The sequence below is a fragment of the Trachurus japonicus genome, chromosome 4, assembly GCF_045865225.1.
Source record: "Trachurus japonicus isolate A0001 chromosome 4, Traja_1.0".
Classification (NCBI taxonomy): Eukaryota; Metazoa; Chordata; class Actinopteri; order Carangiformes; family Carangidae; genus Trachurus; species Trachurus japonicus.
Window position 1 is genome coordinate 34,820,544 of NC_140910.1, and position 27,700 is coordinate 34,848,243.

At 39.8% G+C, this 27,700-nt stretch overlaps 1 protein-coding gene across 1 annotated transcript; it reads right to left on the reverse strand.

Annotated features, from left to right (window-relative positions):
- thop1 (thimet oligopeptidase 1) lies at nucleotides 1-27,367 on the reverse strand. The gene is made up of 14 exons (XM_085775254.1): nucleotides 27,245-27,367; nucleotides 21,630-21,839; nucleotides 17,940-18,088; nucleotides 16,628-16,735; nucleotides 16,391-16,493; nucleotides 15,139-15,296; nucleotides 13,908-14,043; nucleotides 13,048-13,190; nucleotides 8,432-8,655; nucleotides 7,116-7,317; nucleotides 5,182-5,368; nucleotides 2,930-3,058; nucleotides 1,011-1,147; nucleotides 1-348 (listed from the first exon to the last, which is right to left on the reverse strand). Exons 1-14 carry the CDS (start codon nucleotides 27,255-27,257, stop codon nucleotides 190-192), a joined length of 2,058 nt encoding a protein of 685 aa, XP_085631380.1. The 5' UTR covers nucleotides 27,258-27,367; the 3' UTR covers nucleotides 1-189.
- Nucleotides 27,368-27,700: the final 333 nt, after the last annotated feature.

Here is a 27,700-nt window from a genome sequence, read left to right on the forward strand (position 1 = left end):
GGTCAGGTATTCATACACACAGAAACCACCTCAAATTGTTTTTTATTTATATTATTTTTAGAGTCATTTTTTTTTCCAGATCGGGAACATTTTACTGCTTTTTTATTTTCTAGAAAACCTCCTCAGTTCGTCGGCCTGTGGGTCAGTGCTGTGTGGAGAGGGGCGTGGCCGGTCGGCTGCTGTGATTGGTCAGCAGGGACACGGCGTGCTGCCCTGCTCCACCGTTAGTCCTTTGCTCAGGAGGAACGCTTCCTGTTTCGGTTCCCGCCCGAGGAACTTCCTCAGCATCTCGGCGGCGTCCTCGGAGCCGCCGGGCCGCAGGATGAACTTCCTGTAGTCCAGACCCACCTGGAGGACCAATCAGATCAGTTCAGTTTCATTTATTTGACATTGGGACAATGTACGTTAATAAAACATTGTAAAAAACAAATGTAAATGCACCCGAGTTAGATAAAAAAAGAGCTAATTTTGATAGCCAGTCCCTCTGCCTGATGATAAAAGGCAACCTTAAAACAAAAGCAACAATGAGGTAAAATACCAAAGACACATTAATAGATATACATCTGTAAGACAATACACACATTTGCGATATTTGCGGATTTGCTTCCGCTTAGGCTCTCTATAAATAAATACATCTTAAAAAAAGATCAACAGGTCAGCACCGAGTTGTTACACGTGACCGGGAGATGAGGATGTTTACTTTAATTATACATGTTTTACTTATTTATTGTTGAAATTAATGCACTGATCTTGATCTCGAACGGTGGATGTGTGAAACATAATTTTGTTTTTTATGTGACGCATAAGAATGACAAATAAAAACCTATCCTTTCCTATGCTACGCGCCGGTGCTCATGGGAAATGGGGTTTTCCTTCAGGCAAAACACAACCGCTTTGGTCCTCTGGTGCCGCCAAACACCCTGTATCTACAGTATATATACTATATACTGTATATTGTACATGTTTTGTTTAGTCTTGTCAGTGAGTGCAGAAACAGAAGCAGCTCTGACCTTGGGGTTCATGATTCCCTCCTGCTTGAAGCGAGCGTAGAACATGTCCATGGAGAAGACCTCGCTCCACAGGTAACCGTAGTACTGAGCATCGTAACCGCCCGCCAGGTGGCCGAAGGTCGCCGGCATGTTAGTTCCTGTTGACGCGCAGAGAGAAGGTTGAAAGCAGAGTAAATCTAACTCTAAACTCTCCAGAATGAACCCATTTAGGATTAACAACATGTCACACAAAGTTCAGGTAAGAACAACAATGCAAAATTCTAATTCCTAGTTAGGTTGAATCAGCTTCAGTCCCAGTCTCAGTCTCTAAAACTTTAATTAATTGTCCCGGAAGGGAAATCTGTCTTGGGCAAGTGGCGTCGTATCAGCTGCTTTCTACTTGTAATACCTACAGTACATACACAATACATACACAGTAGTAACAATGGCACACATGTCCAAGAAAGAAAAGAGAAAAAGAGAAAGTGCGGAGAGTGCAATAAATAGTTTTAAATACTCATAATACAAGTTCAAATAAAAACATACTTAAAAAACTAACAAAGAACAAGGGATGTTGATTAAAGCCAGCAGGTGAACAGGCAAACCAGATGTTTGCCTGTTTCTGCTTTAAGTTTCAACTCTAATGGAGCCATCAGGTTTTTATTGGAGCTTCTCAGTTCTCAGTAAATCTTTATAAAAAGAGGAGGAAACATCTGGAGGACATTTCTCTCAATCGAACGCTCCTTCTCTTGATTTTTTTGTTGAAATTAAGCAGCAGTGATTCAGTTGTAGTTCTGGGCTGAGACAGTAGGTGGAGCCACTTCCCTTCTCATATCTTCACCAGAGTTGATGCCAAATCAATCTCCTGCCCTGCTGCCATAGATATTGTAGATACTGACTAGACGCCACCTTCTGCTTCTCAGCGTACGTCAATAGCGCCGCCATCTTGGCCCGGGGTTCTGACCATAGACATAATATACGTCCGGTCAGACCCTTGTAGAACAAATTTCAGTGTATTTATGCATGTGGGTGTGTGTCTGAGTATGTAAGTGTATGTTTAATACATTAAAAAAAAAATTGTTTTTGTTGTTGTATCATAAATGTCTGACATTTATAATAAACCAAACGGCTTGAAAATCGGTTGAATATTTGGTGAGTTATGGTGGTTTTAATGGTTGATAGACGTCTGACTCTGTTGACTAGAGCAGGAAGTAGACACGGCTTCCCCCTGACCAAGATGGCCGCCGCGTTGACGCATTCCACTCAATAGAGCTGCCTGGGAACGCAGCATCTAGTCAGTATATATATCTATGCCCTGCTGCAGCCGAGCAGAGGAGGAGGAGAAGAAGGAGAAGAGAGGAGAGAGAAGAGAGTAGAGGACAGTCGGCATTTGTGGATCGGTAGAGAAGAGAGAAGAGAGAAGAGAGAAGAGAGAAGAGAGAAGGAGAGGAGAGAAGAGGACAGTCTGTGTTTGTGGATCGGTAGAGAAGAGAGAAGAGAGAAGGAGAAGAGAGAAGGAGAAGGAGAAGAGAGAAGAGAGGAGAGAGAAGAGAGTAGAGGACAGTCGGCATTTGTGGATCGGTAGAGAAGAGAGAAGAGAGGAGAGAGAAGAGAGAAGAGAGAAGAGGACAGCCGGTGTTTGTGGATCGGTAGAGAAGAGAGAAGAGGAGAGAGAAGAGGAGAGAGAAGGAGAAGAGAGAAGAGGAAGAGGAGAAGAGAAGAGGACAGTCTGTGTTTGTGGATCGGTAGAGAAGAGAGAAGGAGAAGAGAGAAGGAGAAGAGAGAAGGAGAAGAGAGAAGGAGAAGAGGACAGTCTGTGTTTGTGGATCGGTAGAGAAGAGAGAAGAGAGAAGAGAAGAGGAGAGAGAAGAGAGGAGAGAGAAGAGAGAAGAGAGGAGACAGAAGAGGACAGCCGGTGTTTGTGGATCGGTGGTCGTCACCTGGAGATGCAGGGATTCCCAGGATTTCCTGACAGAGTCGACCGTATTCCTCGGCCGGGTCCAGTCCGTTCCTGGTGTGGAGAGCCTGGTCCACTTTGGCCAGAACGATCTGCCTCAGGTTGAACAGACCTGCAGAGTCAAGTTGAACCAGAGTCACTCAACACTCAACAGACTGAAGAGCATCGGACTAAACCAAGACTAAACCAATACTAAACCTAAACTAAACCTAAACTAAACCGAGCCGCGTGTCTGTTACACTCCAAAGTAAAAGTGTTCACCAACATAAAACTTATAAAACAGACATTAACTTGAAATACAATAGAAGCAAAAAGTTAACTTAATGGCTCTGGGACTTTCTTGTAAATTATATTCCTTAAAAAAGGGATGAATCTATGTTACCCACACTTGTTAATGGGCCCATTTTCGGTAAATACATCTCTATCGTTATTTTGTTATTTTAATTAATGGTGGAAATGCTGGGCGAGCCGACCAGCGTTTCTTTACTTTCGGTTTTGCGGCGAGTCATGAGAATAACGCCGCCGTATGAATCTCCGTTTATGGTGGGAACTACGACGGTATGTGATCGTCTTCCAACCTCTGACTTTAATTCTTGATGAATGAAAACATGAGTCTGTCTTGCGCCGGTCAAAGAATTTCACGGTGCGCGGAGGCTCATAAATGTAGTGTGGAAACACTTCGCTTTTACAAAACTCCTCATTGTCCCTTTAAATGAAAGAGTTTCACTGCATTTTATTAGCTTGGTGCTTTTATTTTGAAGGAAAGGCCTGTGTCTCTCTGGCCCTGGAGTCAACGGCTTCAGACTAAACTAAACCAACCTGATTGTCTTCTATCAACTTGATTTAGACTCTAACTTCCTTTTGTTACTTTGCTGTAAACACGTCCACTTTTTAAAAAGGTTTTTAACCTCAGGTTAGATCAAAACTGTCAATGGTTGTCAACTTTTTTTATATTTACAATAAATTCTACAATAAAAAAAAGTTTGAGCCCTGTCTAAGCTGCTTCATTCCTGCTGCAGTTAAACTTCTCTGGGTTTAATCAGCACTCATTCAACTTCTTCAGGTCTTAAACTTGAAGAAGTTGAATGAGTGCTGATAAAAACTAGTAAATGATTAACAACAGAACCAGTGGAGAGGAGTTTCATCTCTGTTCTACGTTAAATAAAAGCCTGTCTCTGATAGAAGACGGGTTAGAAGCTGCTGTTGGAAGATTTACAGGAATTACTTTTAAAATCCATACTTCCTGTCGGGGGTTTATTTCTCCATAACAACCTCCAAACTATACATTATCCCTTACATATAGGACCAATTATTAATCCCCCAGGGGAAATGTTTGAAAGCCAAGTCATTCATTGTCATCTAGACCAGTGGTTCTCAAACTTTTTTTTTTTTACATCAAGGACCCCTTGATGACACAATTTTGAAGCAAACACCAGAAATACACAAATATTTGTTCCAAGACTGAATAAAGTTTTGTACATTCAAATTAGGGCCAATGGCGTGAATTTTTGGAAATATTATAGAGAAATTTTTACAACAAAATTTTACAATTTCTCCCAAAACATTCAAACGTTTCTAGGAGGAAGTGGGGGGAAAAAAAGTTTAAAATTGTCTACAAAAAAAGTGGTAAAATTTCTCAAAAAAAAAAAAAAGAATCTAGAAAAAGTGGTAAAATTTCTAAAAAATAAAAAAATATATATATTCTCAAAACAAAAAAGTTTAACAATTCTAGAAAAAAAGTGGTAAAATTCCTAAAAATAATAATAATAATTTTCAAAAAAAAAAAAAGTTTAACAATTCTAGAAAAAAGTTGTAAAATTCCTAAAAATAATAATTTTCAAAAAAAAAAAAAAAAAAAAGTTTAACAATTCTAGAAAAAAGTGGTAAAATTCCTAAAAAATATAATAATAATAATTTTAAAAAAAAAAAAAAAAAAAAACCAACAACAAAAACAGTTTAACAATTCTAGAAAAAAAGTGGTAAAATTTCAAGGAAAAGTTGGGGACCCCCTTTAACCCTCTCAAGGACCCCGCATTGAGAATCACTAATCTAGACCAAATATTCAAGTTTTTTTTAATTGTTTTTTTTTTAATGCAAACTAACTTTAAGTTTATGGTATGTAGGCATCTTTACAGTTAATTCACTGTGCTGTTTAACATGGTGGATAATTGTAAAAACGAGTAAAGGTGAACTCCCTGTCTGTCTAGTAGTAGAGCACTGAGCCGTCGTACAGACCGGTGTTGGCGAGGCGGGACTTGATGAGTTTGTCCAGCAGCTCGTCTGGAATGCCGTTCCCGGTCTTGTAGTGTTTGGACATCCTCTGCAGCGGCTCCTTCTCCCACACCCAGTTCTCCAGCATCTGGGACGGAGCCTCCACGAAGTCCCGCTCCACGTGAGTCCCACTGAACATGGCGTAGTCGGCCTGAAAGAAACACAAACCGGTTCAACCACAGGAAGGAACTACACACCACGACAACGACGACGACACACACTGTTCGTTACACTGCAAAAACTCTACATCTTTCCAAGAATATTTGTCTTATTTCTTGTCAAAATGTCTCATTTCTAGTAGGGCTGGGTATTGTTGAGAATCTCACGATTCGATTCGATTTCGATTCATTAGGTCACGATTCGATTCGATATCGATTCGATTCGATATTGATTGAAATGCTTCGATATCGATTCAGTATCAAGCAGAAATACACAAATAAGAGTACCAGATTTTTTTTTTTTTAATAATTATTTGTTTAGTTTCATGCCTTATGAACAGCCATAGTATAACTCATAGCATAACAAAATATGACACTGCTTTAACACTGAACTACAGTGCAGCTAAATTTAAATTAGGCTATGTGATACTTTCCTCTTGGAAAATAACTCATAACATTTTGAGTAATAAAACAATACAAAACAATATTATTAATAATAGTTGACTGCACAACTGAAAATATTGTAGCGACCCCGCAGTAATGTTCTTGTTATGATGTTTAAGTTCTGTGATTTCTGACTGACTGTCAATGTGTATGGTACGGGCAGGTGGGATGAGAAACTGAGGGGCTGGGGTGAGTGTGAGGAAGACAGAGTCCTGTCTGTGTGTAGGTGAGTGAGTGAGGAGGAGCAGAGGAAGAAGTGAGAGCAGCTGTCAGATAAGTTCAGGGTTTCCCGCAGCGCTTTCCTGTTAAGGCGGCCGCCTTAACAACAAAGAGCTGCCGCCTAAACTAACGTCTTAAAAAAAAAAAAGTAGCGATATTCGCCGCCCCCCCCCCGTCGGACGATGGCCGCATCCTCTCACACACATACACACCACAGAGAAGCACGCATGCATAACAGCAGTGCGTGTTGAAAGCGAAAGTTAATACGGCACGGCGCGGTGCGGTGCGTCCCTCCCCCGACGATCGATCCCCGCTGCTACTGCTACTCACTCCCATATTGTTATGGTTTGGTCTAGTGCGGCCCCCGTCCGTACAGCGCGAATCACACGAGGGTGTTGCTCGCAGCGCCCCCACTGGCCAGGGGCTTGAATCGATTCAGAAGATTGCTGAATCGATATTGAATTGCAGAGAAAAGAATTGCAATGCATTGCTGAATCGATATTTTTACCCAGCCCTAATTTCTAGTCAAAACTAATCTCTTTCCACTTAAAATAAGACTCATCACCTAAAAATTAACTTGTTTTTAGATCATTTTCACTTGTTTCAAACTCATTTTCACTTGAAATAAGTAGAAAAATCTGCCAGTGAAAGCAAGTTTTTTGTGCTTGTAATAAGAAAGAAAAACTTTTTTTTTTTATTTATTTATTTAAAAAGGACGATGTACATTAATAACATCAGTTCTTTTCTCTTTTTAAGGAAGAGAACAGAGGAAACCCAACGTAAATGTACCGGGATTAGCAAGTAGCTAATTTTCACCCGCAGTCCTCTTGCTCCACTATCAGATTTTTCTACTCATTTCAAGTGAAAATATGCCTTAAAGAAGTTAAAAAGTGTCTAAAAGCAGCTTGTTTTTAGACACTTTTTAACTTCTTTAAAGCATGTACTTAATGTGCTGAGTCTTATTTTAGGTAGAATGAGATTAGTTTTGACTAGAAATGACATTTTGACTAGAAAGACAAATATTCTTGGTGAGATATTTGTGTTTTTGCAGTGTAAAGTCTCTCCTCCTCCACTGACCTCGGCGCAGAGCTGGTGCATGACGTGTCCGAACTCGTGGAAGTAGGTCTCCACCTCGTCGTGCTGCAGCAGAGACGGAGCGTCGGCCGTGGGCTTGCTGAAGTTGGCCACCATGGCCGCCACCGACATCTGGCGCGTGCCGTCGGGCAGCAGACAGCCGGGCTGCAGGCCGAAGCAGGCGGCGTGGCCGTACTTCCCCTCCCTGCAACACACACAACACACACACGACACTGAGGACACTGGTGTTGTCACGATAAAAACATGTTGGTACCGGTATCGGTACCAACATGTTTTTTCGATACTTTTCAATACTTTTCCAAATAAAAAGAGAACACAAAAAATGTCATTATTGGCTTTATTTTAAAGGGACAACGAGGAATTTCTATTTGGTTATAAAAAAAAGTCTGATATTAATGTGGATGAATCTCCGTTACCACTTGTTAATGGTCCATTCTAGATAAATCTATGGTTTTGTCTCTATGGTTATTTTGTTATTATTAGTGGTGGTGGAAATGCTGGGCGAGCCGACCAGCGTTTCTTTACTTTCGGTTTCGTGGCGAGTCATGAGAATAACGCCGCCGAATCTCCGTTTATGGTGGGAACTACGACGGTATGTGATCGTCTTCCAACCTCTGACTTTAATTCTTGATGAATGAAAACATGAGTCTGTCTTGCGCCGGTCAAAGAATTTCACGGTGCGGAGGCTCATAAATGTAGTGTGGAAACACTTTGCTTTTACAAAACTCCTCGTTGTCCCTTTAATAGAAAATCTTAGAACTATAATATATGCATCAGTAAATAATCAGTAAATCAGTAAACAATCACTGCTGCTGCAGGATTAAAATTGAAATTTCCATCGATATTAATCTGAACTCTTCCTAAGTTAAAACATGAGTGGTCTGTTTAAAAATGAATATCAACTTGTTTTCTTTGCATTAGCCTATTTGAGGTCTGAAAACACTGCATCTTTTTTTTGTTATTTTGACCAGTTGTAATTTTTGGGAGAAATTGTTATCAGTAGTTTATAGAATGAAACACAAACGTTCATTTTACTCAAACACACACCTATTGTTTCCTATACGTAGACCAAATGGATTCTGCTCCCTTGTTCTTAAGGTACGGATGAAAAGTGTTGTTTGTGTGTTACCTCAATAAATTTAAAGTGATTTCTATTTAATTTGTGAACATTTTAGTCACTTAGACATTAAAAACACACTCTTTCTGGTAGTAAAATATGAATAAAAGGTTTTAAAAAAAAAACTAATAAATCCCCAAAAATGAAAACAGAAAAGTGCTGCCAGAGGCTTTTCCCTGACCTGGGGTAGAGGTCGAGGTAGAACTGCCCCACCACCCGGCCGCTGCTGCGGTCCTTGACGCAGTAGAGCGTGACGTCGGGGTGCCAGACGGCCGCTCCCTCCACCAGCTGGAAGGACAGACCCAGCAGCTCCTGGTAGATGTCCAGCAGCCCCTGGGTCACCACCTCCATGGGGAAGAACTCCTTCAGGAGGTTCTGGTCCACCGCGTACTGGGTCTCCTCCACCTGGGGAGGGAAGAGGAGGGAGGAGGAGGGGGGAAATTCAGGATTTACAGTGTTTTACCATCGCTATGACTCGTTTTTAACAATTTTAACACCTTTTCAAAACTCTTCACACAGTTACCACAACTTCAACCTGAATAGTTAACACATGACTTGTTCTTTTGACACAAAATACACACATTTAAATTAGTTTTAACTTCCAAACCCTAACCCTCAACTAAGACCACAATAGTAGATGTTAACTGCTATATTTTCAATTAAAGCAGAAGTAAGCGATCCGGTGGTTTTGTCTAACTTCCTGTCAGCAGTAGGGCTGCCACGATTAGTCGACTAGTCACGACTACGTCGACTATTAAAATCGTCGACAACTAATTTAATAGTCGATGCGTCGTTGTTTTGTTTTTTTTACTTTGTTTTTCTCTCAAAACTGCTGCGGCACCTTCCACACACGCACCCGCCGCCACAGCCGCGCATCACACACACGTGCACTCACTCAAAGGCGAGTACACATAGGCTAGGTGTTCTCTCTCTTTTCTCTCTCTACCTGTCTTGTCCCTCATCAAGCGACACCGGTGTAGCCCCCCGCCCGCCGCCGCCGCCGCCGCCGCCGCCGTCGTCGCCACTGCCGCCACGGCTCCTCTCCCTCTCTCTCTCTCTCTCTGTGTCATTTTAAATGAGAAGCGCTACTAGCAGCGGTACCGCCGCTCCACCGTTTTAGGTCACGGACTGAAAAACAGCCGTTCCTCATTTAAAAATAAAATCGCGGACTTTGAGACTCTGTGTTGGAGAACTAGAACGTTACCGCGTCTGGTCACAGCGTCCTGGTCACGTAATGAGCGCTCATCTTAACGAGGAAGTCTTCTCTCCCGGCGTAAAACTACGTCAATATTTCCCGGTAGCTTCTCATCACAGTCCGCACCTTGCAGAGTTTGAGCTGCACCTCAGTTTCACTTGTTTTCATTTGACAGTTTAACACAGAACTTTCTGGTGGAGTCTTTCTATGTTTCTCCCTCTGTGACAGTAAAAAGGGAACATTTACATTTTTTCAGACAAGACGATTGTCTTATAAACTATTTGATTTTTTTTTTAACAGAACGACTAGCCTATTATTTACACTGAGCACAAGTTATATTTGAATATAGGTCTACCAAAACTTTATTATTGTGAATAATTCCTTAGTTTCAGGTGTCTACCTCATTTTATTTAAAAAATTAAGGAAAGAAAAACCTATAAAACCTTTAAGTATTTATTTTGGTGTTGTTTAGGCCAGTGCCTTATCTTTATTTTACTGAGCTATTTGCACTTTATGCTACAGTTAAAGCTGCATATTTCATTAAAAGTTTAATGAACTATCATCTTAATTGTCTTTATTTTTAGTTAGCATATACCTTAAACACTTAAAGCTGAAAGCTAATGATGGTATATAAGAGCAGCTGCATGCTGGTGCGATAAGCTTTATGTTTTACATTCAATTTACGTATGATCCGATTAGTCGACTAATCGAAAAAAATAGTCGGTGACTAGTCGACTATCAAAATAATCGTTTGTGGCAGCCCTAGTCAGCAGATGGAGTTAGCAGCCCCCGCCCTCGTCCCTACGTCACCACATTTATACAAGGAAAGTTTTCTCCTGGGCTCAGAGCAGAGCAGAGGGACTGACAGACCCGTGTTTCAGACCAAACACTCCATGTAAGTGATTGCTGTCGGAAGATACAACTATTTAAGACTTATATTAACACAAACATTCACCTTACTTCTGCTTTAACACATGGCTTGTTCTTTTGACACAAAATATACACATATTACACATATTAAAATTTGTTTTACAGTTTTTCTCAGCTGGTTTGGCTCATTTCTCTAAACAGAAATTACATTCTCAAAACTCTAAGATCATTTGGTAAAAACAGTGTTGCAGTTCAGCTCAACACCATAGATCACTTGCAAAAGCGCATCTCCCTCTCAAAACAGTTCACTCATGTGTCAAAACTAAATTTCCTTCTCATACAAATAGTCAGTTTCCCCAAAAATGCATCGTCCCTTTGGCGTTGTGTGAGCACTGCACGTCAACAATGTTTAGATGTTTTGTCACAATGGCAGAGGAGCATTGAGATGTCATTCATGTCTCCTCTCAGTCTGAGCCCAGTCCTTCGTTCACTATAGTTACTGGGCTAGTTTTCTTTTTGTGTGTGTCTAGCTAACAGAATACAATTGTGTATAAAATTGAAAACAATTTAATTAATTAATTAAAAAACAAAAACAGGATTTTAAGGTAAAAGTAGCCTACAAGGTTTGACATCACACATTGCACTCATGCTGCCAAGGAAAGTCAGTTTAGATCAATAAGATCTATTCACCTGGACATTGTGCTAACTGCAGCTATCTGTACTTAATCATTTGCAATTTGATGAAATGAATGAGAAATACAACTACTGTATGTTGTGAACATTTGCCAAGTGGTTTGGAGGTTTGTCCATGTTGTTTTGAGAATGTAATTTCTGTTTTGAAAAATGAGCCAAACCAAATGAGAAAAACTGTAACTTCTTTTATACAAGCTCAACTAAGACCACAACAGTAGATGTGAACTGCTACATTTCCAATTGGTCTAAACCGAACCTAAAGGCTGATGTTCAGTAGTTCACACTGAAGATTGAAACACATTTATGTCCTGTATTTTTTTTTTTTTTTATTGCTTTTGAGAAACAGTTGATTGAGCCAATACAAATACATCGATCACAGCCGATTCCCATCTGTATTTAAACTGTAACATCTAGGAAACACAATCAGCTGTTGAGGCTCTTTCAGTCACATGAAATAAAAAGATAGAAAGACGAGGGAGAGGAAAACAGAAAAGCATTGACTTTGTAGTTTTCATTTTTACTGTATTTCTTCTGTTTGTAAATTGTTTGTTTTTTTTACTACACAATTTATGAATGACCAGCAGCTACGATGCACATTTTTCTCCTTCTGTAGTTATTTTAAGTTGTATTTTGTCAACTATTCTCCTCTTTCATTCTGCAAAGAGATGAATCGTTCACTTTTTGTACCGAGTGTTTGCAAAAAAAATAAACAAAATCTTTATTGGAAAGTGCCGGTGTTGAGGAATGTTTACGATGAATGAATTGTGGTGTAATGGTGACACCCCTAGTTTGAAGCTACTTAACTACAACTACTTACTCTTTAAAAAAAATCTCAAACATTGGTTAAAAACAAATCAGACATGTACTCATATAGCTTAAATACTGTTTAATCTGATGTCTGTTCCCGGGGCATGTATGGTATATTGTTCTTTAACTGTGGGTTAAAATTGTTCTTATTTTGTTTGTCTGCATCTGTTTTTCCTTGATATTGTCTGTCTGTGTTCTGTCTTGTAATTGTCCATTGTATGACTTGTCATCACAAGGTTTTAAAGTGTTTATGTCTTTTAGAAACCTGCCTTGGGACTCTGGCTGAAATTTAGCAGTTGTGCTAAGTCCGGCACATTTACACTGATGCTTAATGCGTCAGTGTTGATGAATGTGCACTAGTGCTGCACGATTTGATAAAAATGTGCGATTGCGATTATGGTGGAAAATATTGCGATTTGCGATTGCGATTACGATATTGTAAATTAATGCTGTAAGGAGTCTATTTGCTTGATTATCAAGCACAGCTAAGGAAATAACCATATTTTAGGAGTGTATTTCTCAAATAATAAGTGTTTCCTTACAGTATCTTTGTATTAAATAAAAATAGGTAACTTTTTGTGCAGTTTCATAGTCTACTGCGATGCCATCATTTATTACAATGCCTTTCTCCCCCCTCCCTCCTCTCACAGCACACACAGGTACACAGGTAACAGAGACAGACAGACAGACACACACACGCACGCGCGCGCACACACACAGAACGGACGAGAGGAGACGGCAAATGAGTGTGGCTGTTACCGTAAAATAAAAATAAAAAATAAATAAAAAAGACAGTTAAAAGAAAACCAACGCACTGCACATGTTGCGGAGGAAAACACAGTTCGCTCCGTGACGCTCCACACCTGCTGTAATCACGGGGAGACGGTCCTGCAGCACACGGAGCGCTGTCTGCCAGCTGGGTAGTCACGTGATCAGACCTGCTGGTCACATGACTACTGACGGAGTCTGCTATGCTGCACACATTAGCGGCTCTGCTCCACACACTACAGTAGTTAAAGTCCCGTTTACAGGCTCACGCGGTCGCACATTTATGTACTTTAAATCGCCAATCGCACTCTTCCGTGCGATTACGTAATCGCACGGCGTGACATCGCGATTGCGATTGCGATTAGATTAATCGTGCAGCACTAATGTGCACTGTCCCAATTCAATAAATAAAGAAATGAAATGAAATGAAATGAAAGCTGTGGCTGCAGGCGAGCAGCTCTGACCTGAGTCATGAAGTAGCGCGTGTCCCAGGCCTGCAGCTCCCCGGTGAAGGCCAGGCTGCGTTTCTGACACTCCTTCTCCTTCAGCTTGAGGATGACGGCTCGCTCCTCGACGCCCAGAGGCTTCAGCTTACAGGACAGCTCCTCTGAAAGACACGGACCGGACACGTTAGCAGTAGAAATGAAACACTGAATGTTTCTGTTCACAGCTCAGACACATGAAGACTTTCCATCTATCTAACAGCAGCTTCTCCTCTCAGTTACATGTGACACTGTGGTTTGATTCAACCGGTATCAGGTGACAACAGCTCAGGTAAGAAGACGACACCGGTCAGAGCTCAGAGAGGGAAAACACCCAGATGTAACTCTTTTTGTTCTGTGTTTATGGCCGAGCTCTTTTAAACAACTTTAAATCTTCGTCTTGGATTTATACTGTAAGTCCTCTTAATTGTTTTCATACAAATTAATATTTCATGCTGCAAACTCATATTTTATTCTCTGTTTTATCTTATATTATATATATACACTGTACTGTATATGCATACATATTTTCTCTCTCTCTTTTTCTTTTATTCTTTAATGTGTCCACTTTTGACTATTCTGGGTTTGTTTTGTTTTTTCCATTTCCATTTCTAACTGTTAAATGTTTTGTGTTTATGTAAAGCACACAGAGTTGCCCCTTGGTATGAAATGTGCTATAGTGCCTATATATTGCCTGCCTAGAGGTTGACAGCTGATTTTAGGTGAATCGATACTCTGGATTAATGTGGGAATTCGGTCAGTACCAGTAAAAGTACCAAAATTTGGTCCTCATCCCTGATCAAATGCATAAAATATGTTGAATAGTTTTCGCTGAGTCTCACCCAGGAAGTTGGCCACCGTCTTCCCGCTCTTGGCCATGTTCATCTCCAAGACGAAGTCCGCGTGTGTGGTGAAGCCCAGCAGGGAGCATTTCTGAGCCCGAAGCTCCACCAGCTCCTTCAGGATGCTCGAGTTCTCCTGGAGAGAGAGAGAGAGACACACACACACAGTGACAAAGGGGTTCGGGCCTTTAGGGAACATGAGGTTTTACTGCGCATCTTCAAATCTGAGCAGCAGCAGCAGCTGAAAGCCTCTCAGTCATCGAGCTGTGACATTACAGCTGAGTCTCACTACTGATTTGCTGAAACATTTAGATTCTGATCCACAAGGTCACGATTCGATTCGATCCGATTCACTAAAATATTGATTTATTTAGAGTAATTTCAGTTTTAATACCAATTTTGCACGGTTATTAAAGAGATTTTCACAGAACTAATGCTGCAAAGATGGAACTCTCTTACCTGGAGCATCATTAAACATATTAATGTTTACATTAAAAATTGATCCAAAAGCAGTTACATTACGCACATTTATTTATTTAACATGACCCACTCCAGAAGTAAACAGTTACGCAATCAATGTGCACATTTCAGCAGTGAATGGACTTGTAATGCGAATGTAATGGGTTTTTATGATGGTTGTACTTTCAGATACTTCTAACAGCTCAGAACATCACTGTCAGGTGTTGTTCCTCCACTATTAAATATGAAATGAGGCTGAGAATCACAGGACATGTCTGTTCTGATGATACAAGTCAGTAGGGCTACAACTAACGATTATTATCATTATCGATTAATCTGTTGTTTATTTAAACAATTAATCAATTAGTTGTTTGGTCAATAAAATGTTAAAAAATGTTTAAAAACATCAACCAGTGTTTCCAAAACCACCAGACGACGTCCTCAAATGTCTTGTTTTGTCCACAAACCAAAGAGAGACTCAGTTTATTGTCATAAAGGAACAAAGAAACCAGAAATATTCACAATTAAGAAGCTGGAATCACAGAATTTTGACTTTTTTTTCTTTAAAAAAAGACTCAAACTGATTATTAGATTATCAAAATAGTTGAAGATTAATTTAATAATCAATTATTGTTCGATTAATCTAATAATTGTTGCAGCTCTTGATCCAAGGATTTTAATAATCGATATTGGATCTCTATAATGAAGATAGACACCGTCTTAATCAGTAAATCGGTTGTTTTCGGCCCAGCGCTGTGTGACGTGTGCTCACCTCTTTGCAGCGAGAGTTGAAGGCCTCCTCCAGCTTCCTGCGGGTTTCTGGGACGAAACATTTCTTCATGGTGGGGAAGTAGTGAGGATACTTCAGAGTGACCTTCAGCTTCTCTCCGTCCTTCTCCAGAGAGCTCAGGAAGTCCTCGGGGAGGCCGCCTGAAACCAGAAAGTGTGAAAATTAAATATTTATTTGGAATACTGAGTCTAGCTGCTAGAAAAGCAATTGCAAAGAAATGGTTCAAGCCAGACGTCTCATCTATAGATGAATGGTATGATGTTATTTACGATGTTTATGTAATGGAAAGAATCGCTTTTTCAATGAGGCTCCAGCATCTAAATTCAATGACATCTGGAAGCAATGGAAAATGTACATTTCTCTGTAACACCCTTCTTTTGTTTAAGTTTATTTTCTATATCAAGATGTACTGGATTGGTTTAATTATTTCTGCTGTAATATTGTGGCAGAAAACACGCCATGTTCATGTTGTGTTACTTTATAAAATCAGGGTTTCTGCAGGTTTCACCAGCTCAAATTTAAGACTTTTTAAGACCTTTTTAAGACCATTATGGATGAAATTTAAGACCAATATAATGACAAATAAAAAACGTACAAAAGAAATGCGGAGTCACAAAATTAGAAATTGATTCAATCAATATATAGCTGTGTGTCAGGCTTGTTTGGAGTTGAAAATACATTCAATAAAGCACAATGAAGTGTCGTTCATTGAGCATGGCATCGCAGGTTGTGATCTTTACTCGCACACTGTGCGCCTTAATCATTTCCCGGTTCGCACATGTATTTTTTTTTAGGGTCAAATGTGAGTGAAATGCTCGCCCATGATGGGCATAAGGAAATTTAAGACCTGTCTAAAATTATTTAAGACTTGAACACAATAATAATTCAACGAATCTAAGACTTTATAAGGTCTAAAATTTAGATTTTCAAATTTTCAAACTTTTTAAGACCCCACGGACACCCTGAAAATGCTTTGTAAAGGGAAAAACGATAAATAAAAAACCAAAAATGTCTTAGAGGAGGAAGATAAACAGAGAGGAAGACGATGCGTGACCGAGTGAAAGACCCAGGCGGGAGCAGCAGACTCAGACTTTCTTTATTTGTCATTGCACATAAAAACACTAAAGTGATTTAACGGCAACGAAATGTCGTTGCTACGGGCCTGCGGACAACACAGAAATAAATAAGCAGTATTAAATAGACCTATAAAAATACAAAAATAAATAAATCTCACCCAGCTCGTCTCTGCTGAAGGCCAGGCTGGTGGTGTCCTCGTTCAGGTTCTTGTTGAAGTCGATGCACAGGTTGCTCAGCTTCTTCTTGATGGTTTTGATCTCCTGGTTGTGAAGAAAGAAAGAAAGAAAGAAAGAAAGAAAGAAAGAAAGAAAGAAAGAAAGAAAGAAAGGAAGTTTGAAACCAGACCTGAGATCAGACGTGAAAGCAGAAGTGTGGACGTGTCATCGTCTCTCACCTGCTGAGTCTCTTTGGGCAGGTGGAGGCCGTTCCTCTTCCCCAGTTTGATCAGTCGCTCCATGTAGCGTTTGGCCTCGGCCGTCAGGCTCTCCGCGTCGATCTTCTTCTGCAGAGACAGAGACAGAGACACTCCATGAGAAACACGTCTGAGGTCGTATCTATCGAGCGTCTTAGAGCCTCATTTTAGTCTGACGTGCTGAGAGTTTGTTGAATTTAGTCCGACTCTCAAACTTAAGGGGAGACACTGCAGGTGAATAGGGTAAAACATTTTAACTAACAGATATCACCATGAAACTTCCCAAGTTTATCACTTCCATTAAGACAAATATTTTTTGTATTACAAATTTTGGCAAATTTTATGTTTAAATATGTAAATGAGGCAATATCTGATGAAATATGCACTAATTTGCATACATTTCCAGAACCGAAATCTGAAAAATTGATAAGGCTACTTTCAAAATTCATGTTTTATTTTGTTGACATATTAGAGTCAGAAGTTTTAACAGAGGAGGATTGTGGATATCTCTCTTTATCACTCTGTAAATGAGAAAATACTGTCACCAGCCCTAAAAACATCTAATTTCTCCATGTTTTTAGGAGTAAAATGTTGTATAAATGAGGCTGTGAATGACATATCAACAATCCCCTCTGTAAAAACCTTCAGAATATAGAAAGGGATCAAAGTGGAAGGTTTGGTGTCTGGAAGTGCTGCTGAAGTGGAGATTTCTAGCTCAGAGTCTGAAAAACTCTTTCTGAGAAAACGGCCTTTAAAGACTGGGACTGTAAAATTACATAGACAAACTGTAGCTCTTTGTTCACCAGTATATATATATCAATCAATCACTCATCTACTCACTGATCTGCATGCTGATTGGTCGGCAGTAGGGATCTTTTTGGTACGATTATTGTCAGAGAAATAATCATTGTGTTATGATTATCATGATTATTATGCATTAATTAATTAATTTCATGTGTAAAATCTAATATAGTCAAAATATAATTATATTACTGATTATATACACAAAATATTTGAGAATGTTTGAATTATTTCAGTGATTATTTGTCATCTATACCAAATGTTTAAGTTGTTTTTAAATTACAAATAACACACTAACATTTAAATACCTACCAATTCAATGTTTGTTTTCGTTCCGTGTTAGTTGTGCTGATCTGCCGATGTGGTTACGGTTAGTATAATAATAATAACAACAACTGACGGTATTGAGGAATGTTTACGATTAATTAATTGTGGTGTTTTAATTGTGTGACATCCCATAGCCGGCCGAGCGCTGCTGCGGTCTCCTCCTCACCTCCAGGGCGACGATCCTCAGGTAGACGTCTTCCCTCATGCTCATCTCCACGTCGAACTCCGACAGCCGCTTGTCGGCGTCGGTGCTCGCCGTCCGCACGTCCTTAGACGGAGACACGTGCTGCGGGAAGTCCAGCATGTTCCTCTGGACTGAGACACACAGACAAGAGTCGCTTAGAAGACACAGACAACAACAGACTCACTGTAACTGGACTGATCTAGATCCATCAGGACGTGGAGGAAGAAAGGAAAACCAAACGTGAAGGTAAAACAGATGTTGGAGCTTTGATGGTTTAGATTCTGTTGTATGTTCTTCTGTACTTCTCTCTCCTGGTCTCCTTGTGTATTAAAGGGATAGTAGCATTTTTTAAAAGTGTCTACAAATAGCCCCTAAGTACTTTAATTGCAGTAGAAGACTCTCTGCACTCCTCCCGTTAGCAACGCCAGCCCATAATAGCCCTGCCCAGAGATTTACAACATACAGTGTTGTGAACAGACCCAAAGAAACGGCCTATTTTCACGGCCTAAAAGAGGTTTTACCTGAAAAAATAATACACAGTTCCATTGTTCACTATAATATAATTTTTTCCAGCCCTTCAAAGTGCAGGAAAAACACAGTTTTTATTTGGACCTAACCAACTCACGTATCCCTCCGCCCAGGGTTAGCGCCCGCCGATCAGCAGTTGGTTAGGTCCAAATAAAAACTGTGTTTTTCCTGAACTTTGAAGGGCTGGAAAAAATTATATTATAGCGAACAATGGAACTGTGTATTTTTTTTCAGGTAAAACCTGATATATATATGTGAATTCTGATAAACAGTAGATTTTCTATTCTTCTAATGTTTTAATTTATACTTGGAGCTTTGTCTCTTTAAATGGCTTTTTAATAATAATGATGATGATAATATTGAAGTCAGAGCTTTTCCTGCGATTATAATCTGTGTGAACTGATACTGTAATTAAATCAGAGGTGCAGTGCAGGTGCAGAATATTTCCGTGTCGGAGGCGTTTTCAGGTTTTCAGCTGCCTCCAAAACAAAAACGTCAGAGTCTTTTGTGGAAGCTGCAGCTGGTTCAGCTGCTTTCTGTCCAAACTGCTGACGTGTCTTTACCTTCACACACACCGACTGTGCTGACTCAGGGCATCATCGCTGCAGCGCTCACAAAGGAAAAGGACCCGCGACCTGCCCAGCGCCGTGCGGCCGCTTTTTTAAACGCTCAGGTTCGTTATGTGTGAGAAGCATCTGGACGCTCCATCACACAACACACGTTCAGCTGCTATAAGAAGCTTCTTCTTTCTCTCCATCACACACATCCGTCACGTTCAAGTCGTTTTGGTTTCTGCTCCTGAAAACCTTTTCTAACACAAAGTTAGAGGGGGGGGAAAAAAAACTACTTTTGAATTTTTTTGTCATTTAAAATCGACACCTGCACTGCAAAAACTTAAAATAGAATAGAATATTTGTCTTATTTCTTGTCAAAATCTCTCATTTCTAGTCAAAACTAATCTCTTTCCACTTAAAATAAGACTCATCACCTAAAAATTAACTTGTTTTTAGATCATTTTCACTTGTTTCAAACTAATTTTTCAAAGTAGAAAAATCTGCCAGTGAAAGCAAGTTTTTTGTGCTTGTAATAGGAATGCCAAGAAGAAAGAAAAACTTGCTCCACTATCAGATTTTTCTACTTATTTCAAGTGAAAATCTGCTTGAAAGAAGTAAAAAGTGTCTAAAAACAAGCTGCTTTTTATGTGATTTTACGTATAATGAGATTTGTTTTGACTAGAAATAAGACAAATATTCTTGGAAAGATTTAAAATTTTTGCAGTGTGTTCTTGCCGCCTGCCTTAAAGGACAATTCCGGGCGAATTCAACTCAGGGGTGTATTTTCATATCATTTTAGGTCTAAAAGAATGAATCTGAAGATTTTCAGTTTAATCGCTCCTGTTTTGCGGTAGTTGCGTCTGTCCCCGCGTCCCCACGGCAGCAATGAATGGGAGTGGATGTAAGTTCCGCTGTTTAGGCTGTTTCCAGCCCTCAAAGCCGCAATTTTTTTCCACAGACAGCATCAGATGGAGACTCAAACATGCACCGAGAAGTTTATTTACTTCAAGCAAGCCGGCATGTTTGTAAAAGTCGATCTAATTCAAAGTCTCCCGGAGTCTCGCGCGAGCCCGAAGTTGCAGTGCTGGTGTGTTCAGGTGCAGTCGGAGCTACCGTTTGTGTCATAAACACAGGAATATCAACTCTTTACTTGCTTGAAGTGTACATTTTTTTCCACAGACAGCGTCAGATGGAGACTCAAACATGCGCCGAGAAGTTTTTTTTACTTGAAGCAAGTAAAGAGTTGATATTCCTGTGTTTATGACACAAACGGTAGCTTTTCCCACTGCACCTGAACACACCGCGCACGGCAACTGGGTCTCGCGCGAGACTCCGGGAGACTTTGAATTAGATCTAGTTTTACAAACATGTCGGCTTGTTTGAAGTAAATAAACTTCTGGGTGCATGTTTGAGTCTCCATCTGACGCTGTCTGTGGAAAAAAATTGCGGCTTTGAGGGCTGGAAACAGCCTAAACAGCAGAACTTACATCCACTCCCATTCATTGCTGCCGTGGGGACGCGGGGACAGACGCAACTACCGCAAAACAGGAGCGATTAAACTGAAAATCTTCAGATTCATTCTTTTAGACCTAAAATGATATGAAAATACACCCCAGAGTTGAATTCGCCCGGAAATGTCCTTTAAGTTAAAAGTATCGCAGCTTCCACATTTGATTTGTCCATGTTCTGAAACGTATTTCCTCGCAACGATTTGAGCGTAAAAATGTTCACACCGGCAGATTATCAGATCTCAGATATCCCGAGTGTCCTTGAACACAGCGCCAAGACAAAGTGCGTAGTGGTTAAGCAGGTTTAAACAGGTGTTGTCAAACAAAACACAACACCATCATCATCATCACCGTCCAGGTTTCTACACGTTCAATTACGTTTTATTCAGAAAAAAAGTATTAAACTTCTCCACAAAAAGCAGCTGAAGGTATGAGGAGAGAGATGACGCTTGATAAAGACGGATTAAACAACGTTTAAACAATTAACTTTCAGGTTTTTCATCCACATGAATTCGTTTTTTGCATCAAGACTTTTTGATTTTGTCAGGAATCTCTATTTAAAAAAAAATATAACAAACAATTTTCCCCCCCAAACTTCTATAACACTCTGGTTAAAATTAAGACATTTGTGTTGTTGGGGTCGGTTATAACCATAAGAACAATAATGAGAGTTAACACTAAAATCATAAGTGCAAAACCAGCCTTTTCATGGATAAAGAACCTAAAATAACAACGTGACCAAGAGATGAGAAACTAATGGGATGATAAATAATTGTTTTAGTGTTTTACAGCTGATTTAAGACTCACAAAACACAAGAGTTGGCAGCAGAAAACTGACACAAGAGGAAGAAGGTGTGTGAGAGGGGATTCAACATTTGTAGAAGGAAATTAAATTAAATTTCAGCCCCCAAGTTAATTTATGTTCATTAAATCTGTTTTGTCTACGATTAATAGCAACAACAACGATCAAAAGCTCCAACACCTGAGCTCCCAGGTGGATGAAAAGACTTAAAACAAACTCAACCATGTGTGAAGTGTGAACGCCTCGGTGTGTAAATAAAGTTTGTTGAAAGGCTACTGACCCGTGTACTCCACCTCCACGTCGGCCAGCGCCTTCAGCGTGTTGTCGAAGGCGACGGCGTCCAGCGGCAGCGCCCCCACGCGGTCGTAAACCCTCTTGGTGTCGGCGATGAGCTCGTCCGTCAGCTGCTGGATGCGCTCCGGGTTCAAGTCCCAGCGCAGCCGGTTCTCGGAGCAGACCGGCACCGGACTGCTGCCAAACACCACCTCACCTAGGACGGGAACACCGGGAAACACCGGGAAAGACCATCAGGAAGACATAGACCGGGAAAGACCCGGGAAAGACCATCAGGATATATATATATATACGCTTTATGGATCTCAGGGTTTCTGCAGGTACCAGCAAATCTAACTTACAGTTTTTCTCAATTGCTAAAACACTAAACCCTGTTGTCTGAACCAAATTCTCAGTTGCCTGAACCCACTGATTGAATCAGTCTCTCTTTTGGCAAAACCATCAGCACGTTTCACCTGTTTAGACTCATCTTACCAACACATTTTCATTGTGATGCACCTGTGTTGCAAAATGCTGAGCACAGGTGGCAAAAGTCAAACACAAGTAAAGCACAAGCTTCACCGGTTGAACACAACAACTCAAAATTGATAACACTTGTGTCCAATGATGTGAGGGCACATATACTGTAAGCCAGTTCAGGATGAAGTCCTGTGGCCTGACCCAGTACAGAGAAATTACGCTGTGGCTGAGTTGTGCACTTCTCATTTCTATATTTTTGTACTTTATTTTTACATAGGCTTACTGTATACAAGTGCTAAATGCACAAGATTTCTGTTTGTCTTTGTACTGTACAAGTGCTACGTGTAAATGCACAAGATTTCTGTTTTTTGTACTCCTTTTTTTTTTACTATGTACAAGTGCTAAATGCACAGGTTTTTTGTTTTGCAAGAGGAGAAGATGAGAGGCGACAGGGTGAAGAAAGAAAGGATGAGGGAGGGAGGGAGGGAGGGAGGGAGGGAGGGAGGGAGGGAGGGATGAACTGGGCAGAAAAAAAGAAGGAAGGAAAAGGGGATGAAAGGGATGTGGAGAGGTAAGGAGGAGGGTGAAAGAAAGGGAAGGAGAGAAGTGCTACAGTGTAAATGCACAGGTTTTTTGTTTTGCAACATGCATTTAGCCTACAGTGAACGATAAACATTTATTTCTACAGCTTCATGTGCTGAGCTTTGTGTTTTCTATTTTTCTATGTAGTGTTTAGTGGCTGCTCAGTAGTGTTTTTAATTTTGATTGACTCGGGGCACGATTTGACAACATAGTTCAGTTTTGGGCACAGATTGAACTGTTTTGAGGTGAAAGTTTGGTTTTGCAAGAAGAGTCTGAGGTTTTGTGAATGTAGCTTGAAAATTGGGGTTTGTGTTCACAGTTTAGAGAAAATGAGAGAAGCTTTCGAGAAATGTGTCTTAGCAATCGAGAAAAACTGTAAAGGACAATTCCAGGCGAATTCAACTCGGGGGTGTATTTTCATATCATTTTAGGTCTAAAAGAAGGAATCTGAAGATTTTCAGTTTAACGTCTCCTGTTTTGTGGTAGTTGCGTATGTCCGTGCATCGCCACGGCAGCAATGAATGGGAGTGGATGTAAGTTCTGCTGTTTAGGCTGTTTACATCCCTCAAAGCCACAGACAGCGTCAGATGGCGACTCAAAGATGCGCCGAGAAGTTTTTTTTACTTGAAGCAAGTAAAGAGTTGATATTCCTGTGTTTGTGACACAAACGGGAGCTTTTCCCACTGCACCTGAACACACCAGCACGGCAACTAGGTCTCGCGCGAGACTCCAGGAGACTTTGAATTAGATCTAGTTTTACAAACATGTCGGCTTGCTTGAAGTAAATAAACTTCTGGCTGCATGTTTGAGTCTCCATCTGACGCTGTCTGTGGCTTTGAGGGATGTAAACAGCCTAAACAGCAGAACTTACATCCACTCCCATTCATTGCTGCCGTGGCGATGCGGGGACAGACGCAGCTACCGCAAAACAGGAGCGATTAAACTGAAAATCTTCAGATTCCTTCTTTTAGACCTAAAATGATATGAAAATACACCCCCGAGTTGAATTCGCCTGGAATTGGTAGCCTGTTTTGACGGTTTTGCTCTTCCGGTGGAATTTTATGTTTACGTTTCCATGGTTTCAGTAGTCGCGGTAAATGCATGGATTTTTTTTTTTTTTTTTTCAATGAAAATCTGTAAAACGCATGGATCATCACAGCAGCTTTTACCAGTGGATATCACACAGACTGACATCCGTGTTAAAAGCCATGCAGCGTTAATAGATCCATGCGTTTACCGCAACTATGACAACGACTGAAAACCATGGAAACGTAAACGTACAATTCCACCAAACCGGCAAAACTGGCTTCCGGGTTTGCCCATAGATGACGTTCAGAAACTTGTGGATATGTGTGCATACATATACTTAAAGGGACAACGAGGAGTTTCTGTTTGGTTATAAAAAGTCTCACGTTAATGTGGATGAATCTCCGTTACCACTTGTTAATGGTCCATTTTAGATAAATCTATGGTTTTGTCTCTATGGTTATTTTGTTATTATTAGTGGTGGTGGAAATGCTGGGCGAGCCGACCAGCGTTTCTTTACTTTCGGTTTCGTGGCGAGTCATGAGAATAACGCCGCCGAATCTCCGTTTATGGTGGGAACTACGACGGTATGTGATCGTCTTCCAACCTCTGACTTTAATTCTTGATGAATGAAAACATGAGTCTGTCTTGCGCCGGTCAAAGAATTTCACGGTGCGGAGGCTCATAAATGTAGTGTGGAAACACTTCACTTTAACAAAACTCCTCGTTGTCCCTTTAACTAGAGATGTCAAGATTATAGATCTTCTTGGTACGATTATTGCCAGACAAAATAATCACGGTGTTACTATTATCATGATCATTATGCATTAATTAAAAGGGACAACCAGGAGTTTTGTAAAAGCGAAGTGTTTCCACACTACATTTATGAGCCTCCGCACCGTGAAATTCTTTGACCGGCGCAAGACAGACTCATGTTTTCATTCATCAAGAATTAAAGTCAGAGTTGGAAGACATTAAAGTTTCAACAGATAATCAATAAACTGATCAACAGAACATTCATATACAAACATGAAATATTCTAATACTAATTTGTAACACACTTTCCATTTTAACAAAAAGTGCTAAAGGTAATCCTAATAAAACAGAATTTAGACAAATTGAAATTATAGCAATTAGCCTAATCTATATCTGATCATTTTCAGACAATAATCGATTGACTGATTGGCTGTTAAATGGTAGAAAATCAAATAAAAAATTATATTTTTAGGGTTTATGTCAATACAGATATTACAGAATTTTAAAAAAAATCTAATATCCAGTCAATCAGCCAATAATATCCACCATGTTTAATACATAAACACACTTTAAAGTCACAGGTGAAATGTAGAAGGGACGACTCAGAGCATCTGGAATCTGTCATTACAGGAAATGTGAATATTGCAATTTAGGCTGTTGTATGTGTGCATCTCTAAACTTTCTGCAGCTGCTCCATAACATGACATGTTATTCTTTACTAGTGGAACGAACAACCAATGCAACGACGTCATTTATGAATCAATCCAGTCTGTAGTTCACCTGCTAAGTATCAGAACAGTCTGATCAGTCGATCTTAAGCCTCGTTACAAACTGAAGGAAACAGATGTGAAAGCTGAAGCAGTGAGGATGAGGAGAAGCAACAACACGGTGTAAATCTCTTTATTCTACTCTTGTAAATAACTGTAATCCTGAAACATATCGGTAGATAACTACACAGCTCTGGAAAAAATGAAGAGACCACTCCCAAAATGATCAGTTTCTCTGGTTTTACTATTTATAGGTGTGTGTGTTTGAGTAAAATTACATTTTCTATCAACTACCGAACACATTTCTCCCAAAATTGAAAAACAAATAGTGTCATTTAGAGCTTTTATTGGCTGAAAATGACTAAACTAGTCTAAATAACAAAAATATCAAGTCTTTTCAGACCTTGAAGAATAATAATAATGCAAAGAAAACATGTTCAGATTTATTCCTACACAACACAGCAAGAATATTTCACTCAGGAAGAGTTTATAAACCAGTTTTTATGGGATAATGTCAATGTTTAATCCCAGCACAGCAGTGGTTTTTATAATCTTCCTCGGTGTCTCATTAAGGAGAATGAGTTGTGTTTGTGTTTAAAAAAGAAAAGAAGAGAGAAGAATGACTGTCATACATGTAGAGATGCTTTTATAAGAAACATTTGTGAAAGTGCTCTCTTATTTTTTTTTTCCAGAGCTGTATATATTTGTCTTGTCTTCTTTACCGTGCAGCTTATTCCAAATACGTAGGCAATGTGTTTGTTCCCTATTTATAAAAGTTAGTCTTTCTATCTCTAAACTTTGTTCTATTTGCTCTTCATTTTTTAGTGTAGCTACTTGGTTGTTTTCCATGCTTTGGTCATCATGGCATTTCCTTTTCATTCAGGATACACACACATGTACATGTAGGCGTGAACATTTTTGTTTGCATGGATTTATACACAGATATTGGTGTTTATGTATTTATTTATGTGTATATGTGCGCATGTGACAGTAAATTCATATGTGTGTCTATACTGCATGTAGCAAGTCAACACTTAACACGTTGTTTGTTGATGTTTTCCTTCTTCTACTTCCATTTTTTTCTTTGCTTGGATGTAGGTATTAATTATCTAATTTGTGAATTAATTCTTTGTAACAAGGGGTAGACAATATAAGTTCGCTTCTTTCTGCCCCCTTCCATTCAAGAGTTACAGTATTGTCATTGTTTATTTTATTTTTTGTTTTTATGCTTGATAAATGAATGAAATAAATAAATGAACTAAACTAAACTAAACACACACACACCGGTAATGACAGACACCATGGTCTTTCAGTCGCTGCTTCCCTGTTTGTTTCACTAGTGTTAGACACAAAAAAAGAAAGAAAACCCTGCAGATTTCCTGGTTGCACATTAACTGAGTTGGTTTTAACTCGCATTTCGCAACATCTGTCAACGTGGTATAAATGTAGTGAAGCTGAGACACTTTAACACATAAAGTTAAAGTTAAAATGTGTAATAACCTTATGTTTTCACATCGTCAGTATAATATAAAGACGTGTAGTAAGTTACAACTGCCTGACAGCTGTTTAACCCCTTCAGGTGACAGCTGGAGGAGGATAAACCAGCCAACCGTTACTTAACCAGCTGAATGGATTAGCAACGACGAGCTAACATGCTACGATGCTAACTTACAACAAGGACCGGGGGGAATCGAACCTGCTGCTGCTCCGCTACTACACTACACACACCGGCTTTCTTTATCTCTCTCCTCAGCTAACATCCATCCTCTGAGCCGTTACTACCCACGTTACGTTACATTTCGTTACTCTCCGGGTGGATTTGAATCACCTGGCTCAGTTAGCATCGCGGCTAAAGTTAGCTCGTGGCTAACGGGTGTTAACGGCTGTGATTTTACGATTTAAAGAGAATTAAATGTGAAATAAATGATCTCGAACACAAAGCTGAACATAAATAGAGACTTTAGGCTTTTTAGATAAATAAAGTGCAGCGGGTGAAGCCGGTGGGACTCACCTGTCGGCCCCATGTTGTCAGTCAGTCAGTCAGTCAGTAGCTGCGGGATCGATAATGAGCTTCACCGAGGGAGGCGGACGCTTCTAAAGGGGACACGCACTTCCGCTGCTTTTCAAAATAAAAGCCCAACCAACTGTTATAGATAGATAGATAGATAGATAGATAGATAGATAGATAGATAGATAGATAGATAGATAGATAGATAGATAGATAGATAGATAGATAGATAGATAGATAGATAGATAGATAGATAGATAGGTAAGGCAAGGCATCTTTATTTATACAGCGCATTTCATACCAAGGCAACTCAAAGTGCTTTACATAAAGACAAAACATTTAAAAAAAGAAGCATAAGACAGAATAAAAACAAACAAAACACTAAACAGAGTTAAAAGCAAGAGCAAATAAAAGTAAAATAAAAGAAAATAGATAAAGTTTTAAGTTCTCAGCTATAAG

Bases quoted from the DNA above. Each gene is read 5' to 3' on its own strand.
- thop1 (XM_085775254.1), bottom strand. The intron at 15,297-16,390 runs GTGAGATTTATT...TTCTGGTTTCAG, and splicing joins CTTCAGCAGAGACGAGCTGG to GCGGCCTCCCCGAGGACTTC. The intron at 7,318-8,431 runs GTCAGGGAAAAG...TGTGTGTTGCAG, and splicing joins TACCTCGACCTCTACCCCAG to GGAGGGGAAGTACGGCCACG.